The sequence below is a fragment of the Nematolebias whitei genome, chromosome 10 (genome assembly GCF_014905685.2).
Source record: "Nematolebias whitei isolate Nwh7 chromosome 10, NemWhi1, whole genome shotgun sequence".
Taxonomy (NCBI): domain Eukaryota; kingdom Metazoa; phylum Chordata; class Actinopteri; order Cyprinodontiformes; family Rivulidae; genus Nematolebias; species Nematolebias whitei.
Genome location: NC_056507.1, coordinates 37404777 through 37420641, shown reverse-complemented (window position 1 = coordinate 37420641; position 15865 = coordinate 37404777). Strand labels below are relative to the sequence as shown.

General features: G+C 43.0%; 1 protein-coding gene across 1 annotated transcript in view; it reads left to right on the top strand.

Annotated features, from left to right (window-relative positions):
* Positions 1 to 15865, top strand: part of plxnb2b (plexin b2b) — a gene marked incomplete in the record, with an annotated part of 234589 nt that overhangs the window by 171222 nt on the left and 47502 nt on the right. The window contains 3 exon segments of the mRNA XM_037683644.1: positions 674 to 761; positions 1073 to 1248; positions 4255 to 4403. Coding sequence (XP_037539572.1) covers positions 674 to 761; positions 1073 to 1248; positions 4255 to 4403 — 413 coding nt within the window.

The following is a 15865-nucleotide window of genomic DNA, read 5'->3' as shown; positions in this document are numbered from 1 at the left end:
TTAAAAACACTTGTCTTTCATTGGTGGGATGAAATATGCTAATTTTTTGGGACAGGCATTTTGGGTTTTCATGAGCTGTATGCCATAATCATCAGTATTAAAACAATTAAAGACCTGAAATATTTCAGTTGGTGTGCAATGAATCTGAAATATATGAAAGTTTCATTTTTATCATTACATTATGGAAAATAACGACCTTTATCACAATATGCTAATTTTTTTAGAAGGACCTGTATATATAGTGGAGCTTCCTTCTACCTCTTAAAATCAAATAATTTGTAGCACATCAATCTGTGCAGACTTTCCTTGTGTAAAACTGCTGTTTTGTTCCTATTTTGTAAATGAAATCACCTTTTAACAGGTTTCATGGTTTCCTCTAATATTCTCTAGCTCCCTCTAAAGGACATGGCCCCATCATTTGAGTAATTTTAGCTTCAAACTCTACATTTTAAATAATGTGATTGGGAAACTCAAACCATGCTTAGCCCACAGCTACGTTCCTTCTTCAACATTGATTTTCTCAGCTGAAGCTCTGCCAGACTAGGTATAATTTTTCTTTCATTTTGCCCCTTGGTGTTGGGGAGCAGCAACAAACACTGTAGAGAAGTTTAAATGCCATTCATCATTGGATTCTGTATCAATAATTCATCATTTCTCACTTCAATTTTCTTAGTTCTCCTATGATAAGTCGTCAGAGACCAATGTTCTGTTTTACGTGAAGGACAAGGAGACTGGCAAGAAGATGGACAGTGCACTGAACGGTGAATTTTCTCATTCTACAGTGGGGATGCTATTTATAATGCTCTGTGTATGTGCTCCGTTAGAGCACTTTAATCTTCAGAACATAATTGATAATGACTTTAGCATTCAGTCTATTCTGACAGAATGTTTAGATTGTACAAACGATCATACATTTCTCATCACAATAGTAATTATAGATTTAAATGCAATTTAGTTTGTAGGATAATACTTAAGGACATGTATAATTATATAACTGAATGGGAAATTCCTAAAAGATGATATAAACAAAACAGTGGCTCCTGTTTTTTTCTTTACACTTCTTCTCATTCAGTCACCCTGTACAATTGCTCCATGGGGAGGGAAGACTGTAGTCTCTGCAAGTACGCTGACCTGAAGTACAGGTGTGTGTGGTGCAGCAAGCAGAAGGCGTGCGTATACGAGAAGCTCTGTGCTCAACAGCAGGGGGATCCCCACATCACTGAGTGCCCCAACCCGCAGATCACTGATGTGAGTAGTGGCAACAATGTGGTCATCACCTCATGTTTACCTTTCAAATAGAAACTGTGCTGTCCTTTAAGGCCTGTGATTAGCAGAGAAAAAAAATCGACCTTTTAAATTGGAATATCGAGCGGAGCAGTTTATTGGCTGTGCATGTTCGGTCTCATCTTTCTGTTGACAGAAGAATTGTGAATCTCCTTGAGAGCATGCTGCAATGTTGCTCAGTCTTGTCTAGACCAGATCAATATTTTATTTACTTACTTAATTGTTTGTGTCTTTTTGTCATTGACATAAAACAAGCCGTAATTGTGTTCATTTTTATCTAGGTAGCAGTTTCCAGAAATAAAACAGCCAAACAGATACATGAAATATAACGTGCATATAACATAAATGCAGGATTCTTATGTAAGGGTTATTTGTGGGTTTATTCATCCACCACTTTCACCCTGACTGAAATATTTCATCTAGCCAATCACTAAATTGATCTCATTACATCTAACAAGGTTAAGTCAGGCCCTCTGGACGGATTATTTTTAGTTGAAACGTTTCATCTTTTATCCAAAAGTCATCTTCAGTCATCTTTAAGATACAAGACAAAACGTTTCAAGAAGAAGAATCCATCCAGAGGGCCTGACTTAACCTGGTTAGATTTATCTACCTGGATTATTGAGCATCAGGGTGATCCCATTACAATTTCTAAAAAAAAAATCCTGTTTTTGGGGGGTGTGGGGAATATATTTTACTGATATTTAGTCATCTTTGGTTTTCCTTTGCACATGTAAAATGTAATATTTTAGATTTATTATTTGATAAGAGGGGCAGCACGGTGGCACAACTGATAGAGCTGCTGCCCCTCAGCGAGAAGGATGCTGGTTCAAATCCGGGTCGGGGGGCCTTCCTGGGTGGAGTTTGCATGTTCTCTCTGTGCATGCTTGGGTTTTCTCCGGGTACTCCGGTTTCCTCCCACAGACCAAAAACATGCATGTTAGGCTGAATTGGTAACTCTAAATTGTCCCAAGGTGAGAGAGAGAGAGAGTGAATGGTTGTTTGTTTCATTTGTCTCTATGTGTCCCTGTGATGGACTTGCGACATGTCCATGGTGTACTCCGCCCCTCGCACAGTGATTGCTGGACATGGGCACCGGCGACCCCCATGACCCAAAATGGAAGAAGCGGGTGAAGAAAATGGATGGATGTGATAAGAGGATCAAACTCCTCTGGGATGAACTTGACTATATTGGATCAATCTTCCATCCATCCATTTTCTTTACCTAACTCTTCATTTTTGAGTCACGGGGCTCACTGGTGTCCATGTCCAGCTATCACTGTGAGAGGTGGGGGTGGGGGGACATCCTGGACAGGTCTCCAGTCCATCACAGGGACACATAGAGACAAACGAGACAAACAACCATTCACTCTCTCACTCACACAATTTAGAGCAGTTACCAAAGCCTAACATATAGCATAATCAAATCAATGATCATTTCTTTGAAAATGACCTGTTCTTTATGTTAAGTTCTACTCAGCTCATGTTTATATGATAACTTCTGGAAAACCTTGTAAATGTGGTTCACTCCTGCTACATTCCATTTACCTTTAGAGTAGGATTTTGGTTCTGGAAATTACATCACTCTAAACCAGGGGTGTCAAACTCAAGGCCTGAGGGCCAAATTTGGCCCTTGTGGACATCTTATCTGCCCCCCAAGATGATATGTTAAACATAAAATACTTTTATCACTTTATTTTTTTCAGTAATCTTTGATTATGATGTCAAAAGTGCAACAGAGAACGTCAAATGAGACCAATCAAATTATTGTTGAGGAACCTGCAACCAAGAGAACATGTTGGGTATTTAACATGAGTTAATGCAGATTCTGAAATTGGCCCTTAGTTTGAAAAAGGTTTTAATTTTCACCCTTTTTGTAAGTGGGTTTGACACCCCTGCTCTAGATGGGGTTTCAAGTTGTACAACTTCGATTAGCTAATTGTTGTGCTCAGTAACCAGGCTAACTATTATTAGTAGTACAAGCTGATAATCATGCATTTCTCTGCATTTTGTATATTTAAACATGGTAGCAACGTTTCCTAACAGAATTAGTGTACAAATAACAATGTATGTGACCGATTTAATAAAATACAAGCTGTTAAAATTGAGAATAAATTGTTTATTATTGTAGCCCACTCAGGTTTTCATGTGCAAAGCAGCCATATTGAATTTTTAGGTCAAGGCTGGTCCAGAATTTCAACTTTCATTTCTGTTGCCACATTTTTTTCCAATTTGGAACTCTGTAAACTCTAACTTCTGAATATAAGTGGAAAGCAATATAATTATCTGTTCTACAGAATCATGTAAGCATAGTCACTGTCAGGTCTCTCTTTTAAATGAGTCCCCGAGGCTCAGTGGGATTAACCTGTATAAATTAAGGTTGAATAAACTAAGCTTTTCAGCATAATATTAGCCTTAAAGCTCAAGGTATTAATGATGCAGCCTTACTGAGGACTTTACATACTGTGTTTATTTTAGAATTACTCAATTAGGTGTTTAGTGTTTATTATCTTATTAATACTTTCATGTATTTACTGTATTGTAAATAATGTCATTGTCATTCTTTAGTGAAAAATACTTGGTGCATAATAGTTCAAGCATTCCTATTCAAGAGGTGTGTTTAACTGCAGCATCAGTCTTAGACTTTTGTGCTGTTTTCAAGTGTGTCACTCGTTAATTGGGCAATGCCTAATAGCTGCTCTCAAACCAGCAGACAGTACTTGTACCGTATTAATGTAATTATCCACCATGGCCTTGAATATAAAACAATTTATTGAATGGTTGGTTGAACAGACTGAGTAAATCTCTTGTATGTTCTTATAGCACAACTAATCTGTGCAAATCCGTTTCAAATCCCTTCCACCTATAAACACTCCCTCCCCCACCCCTTGCCCCCCCCCCCCCCCACACACACACACACACACACACACACACACCTCTCCCCACCACACACTGCATTTCTTCATTCAGATCATCCCCCGTTACGGCCCCATGCAAGGAGGCATCTCCATTACCATACGTGGCTCCAACCTTGGCATTCATAAGGAGGACATTAAAAGCATCACAGTGGTAGGAGAGCCCTGCAGACACCGAGAGGACAAGTATGCTGTCTCCACCAGGTAATTATAATGTGCATATGTACATATATAAATGCAGGTGTGTGTGTGCGTGCGTGCGTGCACACGCACGCTTGTGCATGTGTGTATATATGTATGTATGTATGGTGTGTGTGTGTATGAATGTGTATATATGTATCAATCTTTATTTCGAGACAAAAAGTAATCCATACCAAATAAAATTAGATCTAACATATCAAGTAAAACGAATGTGTATATCCATATGTATATATGTATATGTATGTATATGTATATATATAAATGCAGGGGTGTGTTTGTATATACAGTATGTACAATATATTTGTATAGTGGACCAACACCAGCAGGTGACATGGCACCCCAAGCCATCACTGACTGTGGAAACTTGACACTGGACCTCAAGCAACGTGGATTCTGTGTCTCTCCTCTCTTCCTCCAGACTCTGGGACCTTGATTTCCAAAGGAAATGCAAAATTTACTTTCATCAGAGAACATAACTTTGGACCACTCAGCAGTCCAGTCCTTTTTGTCTTTAGCTCAGGCGTTTTTTGGAGGAAACTGTGAGGCGGTTCCTGCACCCTGAATCGTACGCACCACATCCTGTGGGAGGCCCATCTTTCAGTGTTGCCAGATAGTCAAGGTTTTCCAGCCCCAAAATCTAACAATATGTGGCAAAACACAACAGTCCAACAAAAATCTTCCCAGAGTTCCCAGCAAAATCGGAATGAAAACCGCCCAATTAGCAGAAAAACCGCCCAATCTGGTCATACTGCCATCTTTTCTAAACGGATCTGTTCAGCGGCCAAACCCAAAAGAGCTGACCTATTTCTGGGTAACTCCTGATCGCTCTTCCTGCCTGGGGGAGAGCATCCCCCCCCACAGCAGTTTCCACGACCAACCCGATATCAGTCGCTGCAGATTCTGGAACCATGGGGCGCATATGCGCTCGGGAGCTACGAGGATGACTGACAGTTCTTCCTCCCGGACCCGGTCCAGGGTCCGTGATATCAGCAGGACTGGAGGGAACGCATAAAGGAACATTTTTGGCCATGAGCTGTGAGTGAAGGCGTCCACCCCTAATGGTGGGTCATCTCGTGGGCTCAGTGAGAACCATAATTGGCACTGGGCATTCTCCCGTGTGGCGAACAGATCTACTGCTGCTCGGCCGAACCTGCTCCAAATCCGAGAGATAAGCTCGGGATGGAGGCTCCAGTCTCTGTGGCGGGGACTGCCCCTCAACATTATGACATTATGTCCGCTCCCCTGTTCAGGACGCTGGGCATGTACACTGCTCTGATAGAGAGCAGGTTTTTGTGTGCCCAATACAGCAGCTGTATCGCAATGCGTAACAGTTGGGCTGAGTGCACGCCTCCCTGACAGTTTATGTAAGCTGCCGTCACTTTGTTGTCTGTGTGGCCCAGAACATGCTGATCTCGCAGCAGGGGGGCAAAATGCTGAGCCACATTTCAGACCGTGAAACATTCTAGCACATTTATGTGAAGCGACATGTGGTCCAGCTAGTGTGCTCCCACTGCCTGGGACAGATATGTTCCTCCCCAGCCTGACAGGGACGCGTCTGCAAAAACTGAGATGTGTGATGTAGGCCTGCTGATGGGAACTCCCTCTGATAGAATGATGGGGTTTCCCCAGTGATTCAGATCGGTTCTCACGGAGCGGGGCACAGAGATAATCCGCCTCTCCTGGCGCACAGGATCTATACGCAGGCGTGCGAACCATCTCTGAAGGCATCTCATGGGAAGCAGGCCCAGCGGAACCACGACGTGAGCCGCTGACATCATCTCCAGGAGTCGCATGACCGAGAGAGCCGTTACTACACTGCAGGGTTTGACACGGCAGAGCTGAGCTGACAGATCTTCGGCTCTCGGCTGTGATAAACAGGCTCTCATTGGGGTTGAGTTTAACTCCACTCCCAGATAAACAATCATCTGGGACGGGAGAACTGAAATTTTCCCAGTTTATAGAAAAACTCAGATTTAGCAGTTGTAATGCTAGCATTTGTTCTGTGCAGCTGCTTTCTGCCTGGACTGATCTAATAAAAGCAGATCGTCCAGATAAAAAATAATTCTCATTCCTGCCATGTGTAACGACTGTAGAGCCGTCTCAACACATTTTGAGAACGTGCATGGGGCGAGGGAATAACTGAACAGTAGCCTGTTGTACTGATACGGAATCCCCTGGAGGAGAAACACAGGAATCTCCTGTGTTTTGGAATGATGGAAATGTGAAAATATGCGCCCTTCAGATCTATGGAGGTGAACCAGTCGTTCTGGTGAAGTTCTCCAGCAGCTGTTTGATTGTCAGCATGTGAAATTGTCTCTCCATGATCAATTTGTTGAACATGGACAGATCGAGAATGGGTCTCACCCCTCCGGTTTTTTTGGGAACCAGGAAGTAGTGGGAGGAAAACCTTGAGTTTTCCTCTCCGTTGGGAACTCTGAAAATCACGTTTTTCATCAGGAATTCCTGAACTTCTGACTGGAGAGACGAGCTCTGTTCTGGAGATGACAGAGCCGTCTCTATAGTCCATTTGAACGGTGGGGGTTGAGCTGTGAACTGCAGCGTGTAACCCCTGCTGATCAGACGGTCCATCCATCTGTCCAGGGAACATACTCGCTGCCACTCTGAGTAACGCTCGGAGAGCGGGCACGCATTTTGTGTTGTGTCATGTTTCTCATGGACACTCAACCAGATTCAAAACCCTTACTGCCGTCACCTGCTCCGGAGATTCTCCAGCGGGGACCCAAGGGGGGCTCCGACAGAAAAGGGCTGTATGTGTGCCTCTGTGCTGAGCCCAGGCTGCGGTCTCACGTTAGAGCTGAGGTGAGCCGGCGCACACTGAGAGGAGGTGTGAGCGCTTTCCGAGTGAGATGTCGTTTCGGTGGAGGCTGCAGCTGTCGTGGAGAAACACGTTTACTCCCGCTGCGCGGTGAGTGGGCAGAAACAGCAGAAAATAAACGGGCTTTGGCTGAGAGTGAGGGATTTTACCGGACTCGGTCTGCTGAAAAAACATAATTTTTAGATGACATGACAGACGAGTGTTTTGTGATATTTACCGAACTGCGGTGCCTTTTAAAATGCTGTTCAGAGGTTACCGGCTCATTCTGTGTGGAGAGAGGCAGCTGTGAGATCAGTTGATCTGACAGTCAGGCTAGAATCAGATGAAACTTTACTCTTAGAGATGTTTCTGTTTTATTTCAAAACATACATCATCAAAAAACACGCACATTCCCCTCAAGAAGCTGTTCCCTGGTGGAGGGGGCTGGCGGAGGAGCGGAGCGTGAAGTCGCTGCCGCAGCTGTGAAGCACTTCTGCTACTGTTGCTGGCCACGGCGGTCCCTCCAGCGGCCGGAGGGGCGGGAGGAGGACTGCGACGTCACCAGATGGTGTACCGTCTCTGAAACCTCTCTGCGATTTCTCAAGGATGGTCCTGAAGTTGGCCCCGAACAGCGCCTCTGGGGTGATGGGGCCCTCCAGCAGGTCCTTCTGCAGCCTCTCTGACAAGGATGGCGAGAGGCGGAGCCAAGTGGTCCTCTGGATCATGGTCATCCAGGTGGCGATGCGAGACAGGCAGATCGCAGAGGTGGCACATGTTTAGGATGACATCAGCAGCTTTACATAGAGAGCTCTTGTCTCCTCCAGCAGGTCTGCTTCCTCCAGCCTCTTAAAGATGCTGTAGGCCAGCAGGGCGACGTTGTTGTTCGCCGTGGCCGCCTGGAATGAGCACTGGTGAGCTCGGTTGGAGAGCTTTGTCACCATCTGGTCATGCTTCCCTGGAGAGACAGGTTGCTGGTCCATCCTGGAAGCTTTTGCCCCAAGCGCCTCAGCCAGGCTTGGCTCCAGGGGGGAAACTGAGGGAAAAGCTCTGATCGGTAAACCCTCCACTCTGGAGATGGAGGCAAAGGTGGAGATGGGCGTCTTCAGTTTGCCGGGTCCAGCTGCGACCTCGTTCCAGTAGGATTTCACTGCTGGAAAGCGGGGCCAGATGGGGTCAGGGCAACGAGCCAGGGCAGAGCTAAACCTACCCGCCAGATCATTCGATTGGGGCAGAAGGAGGTGAGGGACGGAAAGTCCCTTTGTGTCAGCAGCCTCCTGAATCATGTCGGGCAGCTATGAGAGGAGGGCGCCGACGGCTGGGAGTGGTGTGGTTGCCGACGTGGGAAGACCCGAGGTGGCTGAGCATTCGCTCGGCTACTCTTCTTCCGTCACTATGCTCTCCAGGAGGGAGGGGGCAGCGAGGCTGTTGCAAGCATCACCTTTCTCGGAGGAATCATTAGATTCACTGCGCGACTCTGCGTCAAAGAAAGGCGGTGGCGTCGTCCAGCACGTAGCGTCCCGCCTTGGAAAAACACTCAGCAGAGCTGCTGCCAGCATCGCCTTTTTCGAGGGAATCGTCCGATTCACCACGCAGAAAAAATGTTAGAAAAGGCGATGGCGTTGTCCAGCGAGTAGCGGCCCGCCACTGAAAAACACTCCTCAGCATTTACATTGAACAAGGCTGCTCGTCTCTGCTTCTCCTCGGGGGGTGAGAGCTCACAGGGATGGTAGGAGGTCGGCGTGGCAGAGACCCAGGCATCCTTCGCAAAAGTTGTGCCGGTCAAAGCTGGAAATCTTTTCCTTCTTCGTTCTTCTGACAGTGCTAGCTAGCTGGCTGAAGAAAAAATGGGAGCTGATTGCCCGGTTTCACCGTAATTGATACGGACCAGGGGTGGGGCCCACACAGCCGATGGGCACGGACTAAAGTTTTCAGTGCTGCGCTGCACGCGAAAGGATAAACCCACTAGCGACAGTCTTAAAGGGCTGCGCCTATACTCATAGAATCTGGGGTTACAGTACATAACCAAGGTTTATATCTTAGATCCTTATTACTGTTTTTTTACAATTTATATTTTTGCTATTGTTGGATGTAACTGGGACCCTGTGTACACAATTTAGTTCCACCTCATGTACCACATATGATGCGAATGACAATAAAGAACCTTTAACTTGAACCTTGATGTATACAGGTATGTATATATATGTATAAATACTACATTGATTTTTCCATTGCGTGTTGATGTATTTATTTAAAAGGAGACAGTCCTTGAAGTGGACACTTCATTTTAGTAGACATTTCATTTTTTAAACAGTAAATAACTGATTGTATTACAAATAAAAGTTTAGAGTGTAGTTTTAGCTCAATTAACTGTTAAATCTGCTTGAATTTAAAGCAGTCTGAAATTTAATTTATACTCTACAAGACATGAGGACTGTTGGGATTGCTGTCTGATGAAAATGACGTCATTTTGATCTCACAGGCATTTCAAGAACCCTTATTATGCACTAGCTCCTGGCAGAACTTTTCTTGTAGGGTTATGTGCCAAGTATTGTGTGATTAGGCAGAACTTCGGGCTTGTTTATGCAGAGCATGCCCACAAAGTTGTGGCGTTAAGCACATAATTTTTTTTGTCTTCTATAATCAATATTTAATGTGAATGCAATTTTGTTTATTCTTCATTAAGTTCTTTCTGTAATATGTAATTGTACTCTGAAAAGTTGCGGAAGTTTTGTGTTCATTATTGTGACGTAAGAGGTAAATGTACTTTTTTTTTTTTTAAACGTACTGGAATGGAGTCTATTTTATGAAAATATTCACAATTCAATAAACTTAAAATGCTTTTAATTTTATACTTGAATAAATGTACCCATTTGCATCTGATACTATTCTTACACTCTGTTAAAATAGGACATTAATTGTGTCTTCGGCACAGCCTGAATGGTTAAATCATGATGATTTCATAGCACACTGCTATGATATAATCTTACACACTTCCCATATTTTTGGTGGTCTGCTCACCGTACCCTATTGGTGGTTTAATTGCCGGTGAAGAAAAAAAAGATCAAATTAAATTTAACTCTTCCAAATGACTTCAGTCATGGGTGGGTCTAAAAAGAGCACACTTCATACAAATGGTCTATTAAAAAAAAGTAAACGGCCACTTGCCAGAACTGTTGGCACCTGGCAGGATGCAGCTCCATTTATGACAAATTCTTGCCCCACCATCTGCATGAGGCATAAACTGGGATTTATAGGAGCAGATGGAGGTGTTCCACTCTTAAATCATGTGCTTTTGTTGTTGAGATGCATGTGCTCTTCTTGTTCTTAGCTGCAGTGCATGTTCATTTTCCTGGTAGTATCTTGGGTTCTTCAAGTGTGAAGAAGATTTGCATTATAATTTATTTTTTCCCATCTTATTTCTGGCTGATTACTGTAATGTTCTGACCCCTACACTTGTTTATTCTAACCCTTTTCTTCTGCAACACATCAGATCAAAGGAATGCTTGAGTATATTTGGTTCATCACATGGTATAAAGGATACTGGAATATGTAAATTAATTGGAAAGCAATATAAACAGATCTGACATTAGAAATAGCTCTATATTTATAGCTACTGAGTCAAGATTGCTGTTTTAGCTGAATGTAATGTAACGTACCTTACCATGTCTATACGATTTGGTGACATTTAGTTATTCCATGCATTTCTTTTTGCAATATGTTCCAGTGCACATTTATTAAGCTCAGATATGTGGCTGCTATTTAAACAACTTTCTTTTCAAACCTCAAAACTGAATAAGCATTTGAAGTTCAGATGTTGAAGTTTGGTTTAGATCCAAACTAAAAGACAAGTCGATCTGGACCCAGCTAATGTTACACTGCATTGCAATGAAATTAATTAATTACAGTAAATGCATAGAAATGTTTGTTTCCTACAGCTATGAGAGTTGTGTGGCTACTTTAAGAGTGCTAACAAAGCATGAGGTGATTGAGGGTGGGAGTGAGTCCTGTGCACAAAGCGCATAATGGACCATAAGGACCCTGCACACTCCACCCAAAGCAGCGAAATCGTCTCATTGGCGTAACTGCGTGGCTGAAAATGTGTCATGTTGTTCTCAGAGTAGCTTTGCTTGCCTCTTCTCGACACAAGACCCGGACCAAAGTTCTCACAGGCATACACGCCGTGTGATTGGTCAGAAGTTTGTGGGTGTGTTTGTCAATGTGGAAATACACTCAGACATTCAGCTGTACGACTCTTCAAACACTAAATTAGTCAAATGGTCTAAAACTCCTGGATGGAAATTGTGCAGACATTGTGCACAGAAGAGTCGGTCTGCTCAAAGTGTGGCGCTTTCTTCAAGATAGATTTGTGGCCAAATGGTGGATGCAGGGACGGAGTGGAGACTGACAGGAAAAAACCCACATGATGATGTATACTGCAGTGGGAGGAGTTTCCCAGGAGCTCTGTGTCTTTGTCGTGGATATGAAAGGTGTGTGTGAAAATGAACGTCCCACAACCACATGACCGCGAGTTCACTGTTGGGCTTTGGACGGAGTATGCTGGGGCCTTGAGGCAATAGAAATTATCTGTAAAGGTTGAACTTCTATAAATATTCATAAATATGTGCACTGTAGGCTAGAGCTGTCATTTCTAACCTGGGCCCGAAGTCCGGCCCGACCCAAATTCGTGGCGGGCCGGGCCATGATAATGTGCTGGATTGGTGGGCAAGGTCAGTGTTGGACTTTTGATTGGGTCAGGATCAGCTGCTATCCAATTATATGATAACATGGCCTACCATACAGTCACCAGCCGCACGCGGCCATTTCACTGTGTGCTGACCAGCCTTGAAAGAGGGAAAAAGTTCAGTTAAGCTTCAGATGGACTATACGGCCAGGAAGTGATCCATCACCCAAGTAGATGTTAATTCAGCCGCTGCACTCAGTGGACGCGCACGGTCGACGACCCAAACAGGTGAGATCTCAAAGCAGACGTGTGTCAGAGCAGGGTCCGTGTATCAGTAATTCAGAAGAATGCAGCAGAAACAGGGTTTAAATGCTCTTTGACGGCCATGAAAGGACAAACACCCCCTCAGCTCCAATTTTCTGCTCCTTTTATTCAGCCGCGCGTCCCCGACCATTAATAACTAATTAAAAATGTCAGGGGGTGAGAGTGGGGGGGTTCTGGTTTGGACCTGTAATTACTATTAATTTGTCGGGTCAGGTGGGGTTCGGAAATGATGGCTGCGGGCCGGGGCCGGTTCGGATCAAATTTTTTGGGCCTGAATACAACTCTACTGTAGGCTGCAGTAATGATTCGAAATTATTTTTCTGTGCATGTCAACATTAACAAGTCAGCTAAAGTCTAAAAGCACTAACCTTAATAAAAATTGACAAATCACCATTAACGTTTGTTGCCCAAAATTGGAGCCTGTTCACATGACACATTTTTGATTGAAACCATAGCTTTTCTGCTGCTGTTCAGCCATTTGTGTACACAACAACGGCCCCCGTTCTCTCTGAAATCTAATGTTTCTGAATCCAGGTCTCAGAGCTGAGGTTTACAGTGGAATCTCCAGCAGAAATGTGAAATACACTGCGGGTGTGAAATCACACATGCTCACTACAGGTAGCTGCAGTCAAAAGTTTTTCTGCAGTAACCACACTTACAATACGGGAAGAAAGCAGTGGGTTTTTGTGCTGCTCACCCTTTTTCAGCATGTAGGAGCAAAAGCAGCAAAACCTTCGGTCCGAAGGGATGTTTGTGTTTGTTCCCAAGTTAGGATGTAACTGTGATCGTGCAGATGCAGGATGCATGTAGCTGAGTCAGGCTCAGGGTTGCCAGTTAAACATGAAAACTTTTTTTTTTACCCCTTTTCAGTGCAGATGTTCACTAAACTCAACACACTACTAATCTTATCAGACCCTCACACAGCACATACAGTGCCTTGCGGAAGTATTCGGCCCCCTTGAACTTTTCAACCTTTTGCCACATTTCAGGCTTTAAAAATAAAGATATAAAATTTTATTTTTTTGTGAAGAATCAACAATAAGTGGGACACAATCGTGAAGTGGAATGAAATTTTATTGGATATGTCAAACTTATGTAACAAATTAAAAAACTGAAAAGTGGGGCCTGCAATATTATTGGGCCCCCTTGCATTAATACTTTGTAGCTCTGCCTTTTGCTGCAGTTCCAGCTGCAAGTATCTTGGGGTATGTCTCCATCAGTTTTGCACATGGAGACACTGAAATTCTGCCCATTCTTCCTGCAAAACAGCTCGAGCTCAGTGAGGTTGGATGGAGAGCGTTTGTGAACAGCAGTCTTCAGCTCTTTCCACAGATTCTCGATTAGATTCAGGTCTGGACTTTGACTTGGCCATTCCAACACCTGGATACGTTTATTTGTGAACCATTCCATTGTAGATGTGGCTTTATGTTTTGGATCATTGTCTTGTTGGAAGATAAATCTCCGTCCCAGTCTCAGGTCTCTTGCAGATTCAAACAGGTTTTCTTCCAGAATGGTCCTGTATTTGGCCCAATCCATCTTCCCTGTCCCTGCTTACGAAAAGCAGGCCCAAACCATGATGCTGCCACCACCATGTTTGACATTGGGGATGGTGTGTTCAGGGTGATGAGCTGTGTTGCTTTTACTCCAAACATATCCTTTTGCATTGTGGCCAAACATTTGGATTTTGGTTTCATGTGACCAGAGCACCTTCTTCCACATGTTTGGTGTCTCCCAGGTGCTTGTGTCAAACTTTAAACAACACTTTTTATGGATATCTTTGAGAAATGGCTTTCTTCTTGCCACTCTTCCATAACGGCCAGATTTGTGTAGTGTACGACTGATTGTTGTCCTATGGACAGACTCTCCCACCTCAGCTGTAGATCTTTGCAGTTCATCCAGAGTGATCATGGGCCTCTTGGCTGCATCTCTGATCAGTCTTCTCCTTGTTCCAGATGAAAGTTTAGAGGGACGGCCGGGTCTTGGTAGATTTGCAGTGATCTGATACTCTTTCCATTTCAATATGATTGCTTGCACAGTGCTCCTTGGGATATTTAAAGATTGGGAAATCTTTTTGTATCCAAATCTGGCTTTAAACTTCTCCACAACAGTATCTCGGACCTGCTTGGTGTGTTCCTTGGTCTTCATGATGCTCTCTGCGCTTTGAACAGAACCCTGAGACTATCACAGAGCAGGTGCATTTATAAGGAGACTTGATTACACACAGGTGGATTCTATTTATCATCAACATTCATTTGGGACAACATTGGATCATTCATAGATCCTCACTGAACTTCTGGAGTGAGTTTGCTGCACTGAAAGTAAAGGGGCCGAATAATATTGCAGGCCCCACTTTTCAGTTTTTTATTTGTTAAAAAAGTTTGACACATCCAATAAATTTCATTCCACTTCACGATTGTGTCCCACTTGTTGTTGATTCTTCACAAAAAATTTAAAATTTATATCTTTATGTTTGAAGCCTGAAATGTGGCGAAAGGTTGAAAAGTTCAAGGGGACTGAATACTTTCGCAAAGCACTGTATGGGTTTGGTATGGGTTTGGGTTTGGGTAAAAAAACATTTTTTAAAGCGACAGTACTAGATAGATAATTCATCATTTCTTATTTGGCAACCCTGCCTGGTATCGAAACTAAAGTGTTTCCGTGTAAACCTGCTTTTTTTTGTTTTTTTTGTTTTTTCGTCCCAATAAATATTATAAAATACTATTTCCAGAGGTCATTCCCATGTAAACCGGGCCTAAATTTCTGTTTTATTTTATTTTTTATTTTTTTAGTGCTCTGCCGCCTTGTATTTTTGTAACTAAAGTCTATACACCAAAGATAGTTGTAGGTTGAACCATTAGTATGAACGTTTGTCACACTCTTGCCTTGCTTGTCACATTGTCAATGTTTGATATCAGTTTTTTTTTTAAGTCTCAAATAACTAATTGAAACATTTTTTTTTCTTGTCAGTATATCAGTCAATCTGACAATGGTGTCTTTTGTGCCAAATTTTAAATACCTCATTGTTAAATACTTGTTTTTTACACTAGGTGCCCATTTTGTAGAACAATTAAGATTCACCATTTATTCTTATGTCGAACCGTTTTTTTATCTTCAAGTTCAGTTTATTAAAGTTCTTGTGTGAAATTGAAGACATTTTAATGTGTTGAAGCCTAAAGAGCAGTTACATAAATAAAGTGAATATTTTAATGAAACTACAGTGCACATTAAAACTTGCTGTCAAAAATCAAAGCAGCTTAAATTCAAAGGCAAACATTTATAAATTCAAATCAATTCAGTTTATTTATATATAATAATGATAATGGGTGGGGTGATAATGGACCCGTCCTTAAAACTCAACAGTCACGTAAACATGATGGTCAAATCCTGTTTTTTTCAGCTGAGACGGCTGTCTAAGCTGAAGCCTATACTCTCCAAAAAGAACCTTGAGACAGTGATCCACGCCTTCATAACATCTAGGCTTGATTACTGCAATTCACTTCTGTTTGGAATCAGTCAGTCCTCCATTGCTCGTCTACAACTGGTCCAAAATGCTGCAGCCCGATTTTTAACTGGTACAGGCTATAGAGAGCACATCACGCCAGTTTTGGCCTCCCTGCACTGGCTACCCATTCACCTTCGGATCCA